This window comes from Chinchilla lanigera, unplaced genomic scaffold, assembly GCF_000276665.1.
Source record: "Chinchilla lanigera isolate Chin_1 unplaced genomic scaffold, ChiLan1.0 scaffold00151, whole genome shotgun sequence".
Lineage (NCBI taxonomy): Eukaryota > Metazoa > Chordata > Mammalia > Rodentia > Chinchillidae > Chinchilla > Chinchilla lanigera.
The window spans coordinates 803,995-811,484 of record NW_004955552.1 but is presented as its reverse complement, the minus strand read 5'-3'; the positions used below and the strand labels follow the sequence as shown (position 1 = coordinate 811,484).

At 33.5% G+C, this 7,490-nt stretch overlaps 1 protein-coding gene across 1 annotated transcript; it reads left to right on the top strand.

The window, feature by feature from the left end:
• Positions 1-5,378: 5,378 nt before the first annotated feature.
• Positions 5,379-6,035, top strand: LOC102019333 (28S ribosomal protein S18c, mitochondrial). The gene has a single exon (XM_005412189.2). It carries the CDS (start codon positions 5,390-5,392, stop codon positions 5,822-5,824), a length of 435 nt encoding a protein of 144 aa, XP_005412246.1. The 5' UTR covers positions 5,379-5,389; the 3' UTR covers positions 5,825-6,035.
• The last annotated feature ends 1,455 nt before the right edge of the window (positions 6,036-7,490 follow it).

Here is a 7,490-nt window from a genome sequence, read left to right as displayed (position 1 = left end):
TCCAATCCTAGATTTCTCAAGAATCTTAACAATGATTTCCACAGTGGTTGTACCAGTCTACACTCCTACCAACACTGGAGAAGGGTTCCTTTTTCCCCGCAGCCCCGCCAGCATTTTTATTGATAATAGCCATTCTTTCTGGGATGAGATGGAATCTCAATGTTGTTTTGACTTGCATCTCTCCAATGACCAGTGAAGCTGAACATTTTTTCATATATTTATTTGCTGTTCATATTTCTTCATCTGAGAAGTGTGTATCCACCTCAGAAACCTATTTTGGGATTGTGTCTTTAAATTTGGGAGTTTTGACTTTTTTTTAAGATCTTCACAAGTTTTTGATGGCAATCTTTTGTCTGAGAAACAGCTGGAAAACATTTTTTTCCACATTGTGGGCTGTCTCTTCACTGTTGGTGGTTTCTCTTGTTGTGCAATAGCTTTTTAATGAGACGAGATCCCAATTATTGACTCTTTGTGATAGTTTCTGTTCCATAGGGGTTGTATTCATGAAGTCTTTCCTACACCAATATCTTCAAAAGTTTTATGTGTTTTGTCTTCCAGCAGAATCAGTGTTTTTGTTTTAATACTTAAATCTTTGATCCATTTCAAATTAGTTTAGTCCATGGTGAAAGATAAATCTTCAGCATGTGAAGAGTCAGTTTTCCAGCACCATCTATTAAAGAGGCTATCTTTCTTCCAGTGAATGTGTTGGGCACCTTTGTCAAAGAAATAGTGGCTGAGTATCTCTGAAATTGTTTCTGCATCTTGTATTCTGCTCCCCTGATCTTTGGGTCTTTTTAAAAAGGGTCTTTTCTTAATGAAAGGAAGATTTATAAATTGAAGGACAGAATGTGTATATTGGTTCTTAAAAGTACTTCTTTCTAAGATTGCATATTGCAGTTAATCTATCTGGTAGGTGTCAGACTATGTCAGTGGAGGAGCTTCAACAATGGATGATGATCTGCTTAAGTGTTCAGGTTAAAAGGATCATTATATTCAACATTGTAAAGAAGCTACAGATTAAAAATCATTTGTAACTGAAATACCTGTTCAACATTCTTCTACTGATAGAATATCTTTTTATTTTATTTTTTTATTTTTAAAGAGAGTAGTAAATGAGAAACAAACAAACAAAAAATAGAACAGTAGCAGCATACCAGTATCACAAACATAAACAAATCAAAACAAGAACATTCAAAGTGATGCAGAGTCTAGACAAAATAATCCAAATCAACAGTGATTGTTACATTATATATCGCTCTCCTCAACTACATTGCTCAGATTACCAGATGTAAGAATGAAAGATTGCTCAAACCATTATAGGGAAAAAGAAAATAATTCTTCTATGAAATAGTAGAGATAATACAGAGTTTCACTATACAAGATGGTAGGAGTTCACCATTGTAATTCCATTGTATATTGTTACCTTCACATCAGTTGCTCAGACCACCAAGCACAATTGAGCAGAACATAAAACATTGTAATCATTAACTATTCATTTCAATACACCATCAGACAACAGCAATACAGTTATCACAGCTATTCATGTATATATTTATGTTTTGCCTTCCTTCTTTCTTTATCTTCTTTCTCTCATCCAAGTTGTTCCTTCCTTTGAGCAATTTCTTTCCCTTTCCTATCATCTATTGTACATTTTGAGTTTTTCATGTTCCTACACCAAGGAGACAATATGATGTTTGCACAAGTGGGTCCAATTTATTGCACTTATGAGTATGGTCTCTAGTTGCATTCATTTACCTACAAAAGCCTTGAGATTATCTTTTTTAATAGCTGAGTAATACTCCATTGTATAAAAATACCACAACTTTTTTATCCGTTCCTCAGTGTATGGGCATCTAGGTTGTTTCAAAGATTTAGCTATGACAAATTGTGCTGCTATAAACATGGGTGCACATATATTGCTGTGGTATGATGTGTTTGAGGGCTCATTGTTGGGATGACATCAGGCAAATAAGGATCTTCAAATTTCTCTTGAACACAAATTCATGAGAACAGTCACAAAGTTGTTGAAATCCACTTTACAACTCTGCAGGTTAAGCAGAGACTTGCAGGAATGAACGGTGCAAATTATTCAACAGAAACTCCTGAAGCTCAGTGAGAACTGTAAACTTGTCATGTGTTTAACATGCTCCATTCCTGTTTGTTCTCTCTACCTGTGCAGTGATTTTTAAAACCAAAAGCTCATAATCACAGTGAAAACTAGCATCTCTGACAGGGGCAGAACAGGTTGCAGCTCCTTCAGGACCACAGTCTCAGATAACTGTGATCAGTTCATGTTTTCCAAGGTTCCCCAGGACACACTATTTATAACAATGTTTTTATTTTGTCTCAAACCTTGGTTTTGGACAGCTGAAATGAAACAGCCTTTTCCCATGGGGTGTTTGTTAGAAACAGGAACTAAGACGATAGCTACTGGCAGCACTGGATAATAGCTAGTGTAAATTTACATTTAAATAATCTGAGTTTTAAACAAAAAGGTTGAGAATGAGATGCCTATGAAGAACCCCGCAAAGCTTTACTATCTGGGTGTTAAGAAGATGTGCACAGGATATGGATATGCTTAGGACTGCTTACCTGCTCATGAAAAATGGAGGAGGTCCTGATCTTATGTCTGGTTAAAGCTCTTCTGTAAATGCAACAAGTGGAGCATGAGTTTTAAATTAGCTCACTTAATATCCAAGAGATACTCTCCATATACAGAAAGAGCACAGGAAAATACAGCTATGAGGGCAAATATAAATGTTATTATATAAACATTTTTGTTGAGAATACATTCTTTCTTGTTCCTGATTTGACCAGAAAATTGCACAAAGCAATACTTATAATGTTGTGCTGATAGACATGTACTGTATAAAGACGTAATATGCACAGTAGTAGCAGAACAAATTATGAGCAAAGAAATGTGAATCGTACTGTCATTAGTCAGGTTGCTAATGATACTCTCCAGAAGGATACTAAGGAGAAAATTCAAAGAATAGAAGAGAATTAAATTGTACATGTCTATTCAATGTAAAAGAACATAGAATTTAACAAGAAAAAAATCAGAAAAGAACATAATACATAACATATAAAGTACAGTCATAAATTATGTCATAAACAATTACATTGTAAGTATATTATTGAATATATTCCAAGTAAAAGGTACAGATGGCCAGACTGAATTTGAGAAATAGTCCAGCTACCTGCTGTCCATAAGAGACACACTTGACAAACAGTAACATAATATACTGAATGTAGAAGAATAGAAATTACATATAACATGCAAGCAGTAACTTTTGAATAGAGAAGATAGTGTTGAAAATAGATTAAAATAGATTTCAAGATATGTTGTCACTAGCCACAAGGAAGGACAGTATATAATGCCAGCAAGGTCAATCTACAGAGATTATATAATAATAATAAGCATATATACTCCTAATAACAAAGCCGAGAATATGAAGTGGTAACTGATGGACAAAATTAAAGGAATATGAAATGCAACACAAGTAATTTGGAGTCTTCAATGCACCTCTTTTAATAATGGAAAAAACCACACAATAATAGAGAAAATAAACACCATTAGAAGAGATTAATGACACTACTACTTCCTAGATCTAAAAGACATATGCAGAACATTCCTCCCAGAAAGTGCTGAATAACCACTCTTCTCAAGTGTTCATAAAACATTCTTCAAGATTCAGAATGTTTTACAAATTAGACCTTAAACTTGTTTTAGTAAATGTAAAAGAAATAAAATTTCACAAAGTATGTTTTCAGACCAAAATAGACAGAAATTAAAAATCAATAATAGAAGGAATTTCTGTTTGTTCAGGGGAGATATGCAAATGGCCAACAGCTTATGAAGAAACATTCAACATTATTAGCTAAAAGGTAAATAAAACTCAAATCTACATTGGGATATTACTTCATTCTTGCTAATATGTCTATAATTGAAAGAAAATATCATGTACAGAGATTGGAACTCATAAATTTTGCTAGTGGTAATGTAAAACCATGTTTTTCTTTGGAAAAGAAACTGGAAGTTCCTCACATAAATTAACATAGAATTATTGTGTACCTAGACACTCCATGCTAGTAAATCTCTAAAAATAATTGAAAATGTGTTTACACAAAAACTTGTATATATATGTTTTGGCTTACTCATAATAGCCAAAAACTATAAACAACTCAAATATTCATCAACAGATGAATGGGTATGCAGTATACCTATACAATATATAATGTTGACTCATACTGCAATACATGGATGAACTTTGCAAACAGTAGCCTAAATAAATGGAGCATGAGACAAAAGATTGTTGTATTGCTTTATTTGTACAACATGTGGAGAAAAGGAAAGTTCACAAGCTGAAAGAAGCAGAAATAAGTGAGCTCTCTGGAGTATATGAGTGCGGTGAATGGAGAATGACTTTATTTGGTATGAGTTTACTTGGAGGAAGAGTGATATAAATATTCTTGAATGAGTAGTGATGAATGGAAAATTTTGTGAATACACAATAAAAACTGAAATACAGTCTTTAAAGAATTGCATTCTCTGTTATATAATCTTATCTCTCAGCTTTACATAATAATATGACCACTTTGTTTAAAATTTTATTTAACCCAGAGAATATTCTTCTTTATTTGATGTGATAAAATATATACTATTGTGACTTTTTAAAATATCTATAGTAAGTAATCTAAAAAAACAGGGTGATAAATTGAAAGAAGTTTTATCAATTTTATGCACTGTGTAAAGTACAGCAATAAAATTCTTAGAAGACATTGGGTAAGTTATACTTATTGTGATCTTTCATTTTTCTGTACATTTATTATTATCACCATTAATTTTGATAATGACATACCTCAAGATGTTTATAGACTTCAAATCTTGGCTAAAATTAGAAAATTACCTACGGGTGTGTTGACTGCTCTTTCATATATTCTTATTTTTCAAAGCAGATTTAGATTTATTTCCTAGTGAAAGGCTAATATATTTGTCATATAAAATAGATTAGGTAAATAAAAAACACAGGCAATTTGATTAATCATATAGCCCAATGAAGTAGACAGGACATATCATATGTCCAAAACTAATACACAGATCTATAAAATGGCTTACAAAAAATGATTCTAGTGTAAAGATAGGAACAGGTTAACAAAAACATGTGTGAAGAAAGGCCAGGTAGATATTAATCAAAAGAAGACTGGGTTAGTTTTACTAACATCAGATAAAATAAATTTCAAACCAATGAATATCAAGAATTATATTTTATTTTGATCTGAGTCTAATCACCAATAATTTTAAATATATGTGTTTTTAAGGAGAGACTTTTAAAACATATAAGTCAAATCTTGTTCTAAATTAAAGGAGGAGGAGGGACGGGAAATCATGGCTGCTGTGGTCGTCGGCTGCAGCGGTCTAGGGAGGAAGAAGTTGACACCCTGGATAACGGCTGCTGTCTGCCTCACATATCCCGGAACTCAAACGGTGCTATGGAGGAGAGGTTGTTCACAGTATAAACAGGTTACCAGCAATGAAAACATGCCTGTTGCAATGGAAAACCCTTATAAGGAACCTCTCAAGAAGTGTATCTTGTGTGGGAAACATGTGGATTATAAGAATGTGCAGCTTTTATCCCAGTTTATTTCTCCATATACTGGCTGCATTCATGGGAGGCATATAACAGGTCTTTGTGGGAAGAAACAGAAAGAAATATCAAAAGCGATTAAGAGAGCTCAAATAATGGGGTTTATGCCAGTTATGTACAAGGATCCTGCATATCTCAAAGACCCTAAAGTTTGCAACATCAGATACCGGGAATAAATTTGAGAAAGTTATTACCAATAAACTCACTTTATAGTAAGTGGTTGTATGCCATGACTGCACCATACTAACCTCTGGGTAGAAAAGTGTGTGAAGACCCAGGCTCCCCCTCCCCCATGCCCCTGGATGTTCAGCAAATAGATTGTGCACCTGAAATGCTGGTACTCGTCACATTGTATATGCCTTGAATAAAAGTGGTCCTGAATGATTGTCCCAAAATAAATAAATTAATTAATTAATTAATTAAAGGAAAAATGGTCAAAACTACAAGTATAGCAGATTTTAATATTTTTCTTTCAGTCTATGATAGAACAAGAAAAATATTAGTATTATACAAGAAGACTGCAAAACTATTATGAGGGTCATAAACGCATTAATAAAACAGCCAACATAATAGCAGGGTGATACATATTATTTTTAAGTGACAATACATTATTACAAAGATAAATCATGCATTTTTTTAAAATTTGAAATAAGATATTTCATGCTTTTTGACTATAGTAGAATTAAACTAGAAATAAAAAGCATAAAGAATATATAGAATATATGAAAACAAGTAAAAATTAAAGCATTTTAAAATAACCCATTGGGTAAAGAGAAAATCAAATAAAGTTTAAAAATATTTTTAGTTTACTGAAAATAAAACACATTTGAAAATATGTAAAAGGTCTGTAGCATAGCCAGGTACAAAGTCAACACTCAAAAGTCGATAGCACTCCTGTGCACAGACAACAAACAGACTGAGAAAGAAATTAGGGGAGCTTCACCTTTCATAATAGCATCTAAAAAGATTAAATACTTAGGAATAAGTGTAACAAAGGAAGTAAAGGATATATACAGTGAAAATTACAGTACTCTGAAAAAAGAGAACAAGGAGGATTTCCGAAAACGGAAAGATATTCCTTGCTCATGGATAGGAAGAACAAGAATTGTGAAAATGGCCATACTCCCAAAATTGTTGTACATATTCAATGCAATCCTTATTAAAATGCCATTAGTATACCTCACAGATCTAGAGAAAATATTTCTAAAATTTGTCTGGAACCAGAAGACACTTAGCATAGCAAAGGCAATGCTAGGTAACAAAGGAAGGACAGGAGGCACCACAGTCCCTGACATGAAATTATACTACAAAGCTACTGTGATAAAATCACCATGGTACTGGCACAAAACAGACCTGCAGATCAATGGAACAGATTAAAAGATGCAGACACAACTACAAACACACTCAGTCTCCTTATCTTTGACAAAGGGGCCAAAGGTTCATTGGAAGAAAGATGGCATCTTTAATAAATGGTGCTGGAAAAACTGGCTGTCCACATGTTGAAGACTAAAACTAGACCCATGTCTATCATCATGCCCTAAACTAAAGTCATAATGGATGAAAGATCTAAAAATTACAACAGAAACATTAAATCTACTGGAAGAAAATACATAGAAATCTCGTAGACATAAGTGTAGGCAGAGAGTTCCTGAGCAAAAAACAAACTACATGGGAAATATTTCAAAGAATTGACAGCTGGGGTCTCATCTTACTGAAAACACTTTGCACTTCAAAAGAAATCACAAACAGGGGCTGGGGATTTAGCTCAGCAGCAAAAGCGCCTGCCTGGCAAGCGCAAGGTCGTGAGTTCAGTTCCCGGTACCAGAGAAAAACCAAAAAAAA

Bases quoted from the DNA above. Each gene is read 5' to 3' on its own strand.
- LOC102019333 (XM_005412189.2), top strand. From the start codon at position 5,390: ATGGCTGCTGTGGTCGTCGGCTGCAGCGGTCTAGGGAGGAAGAAGTTG.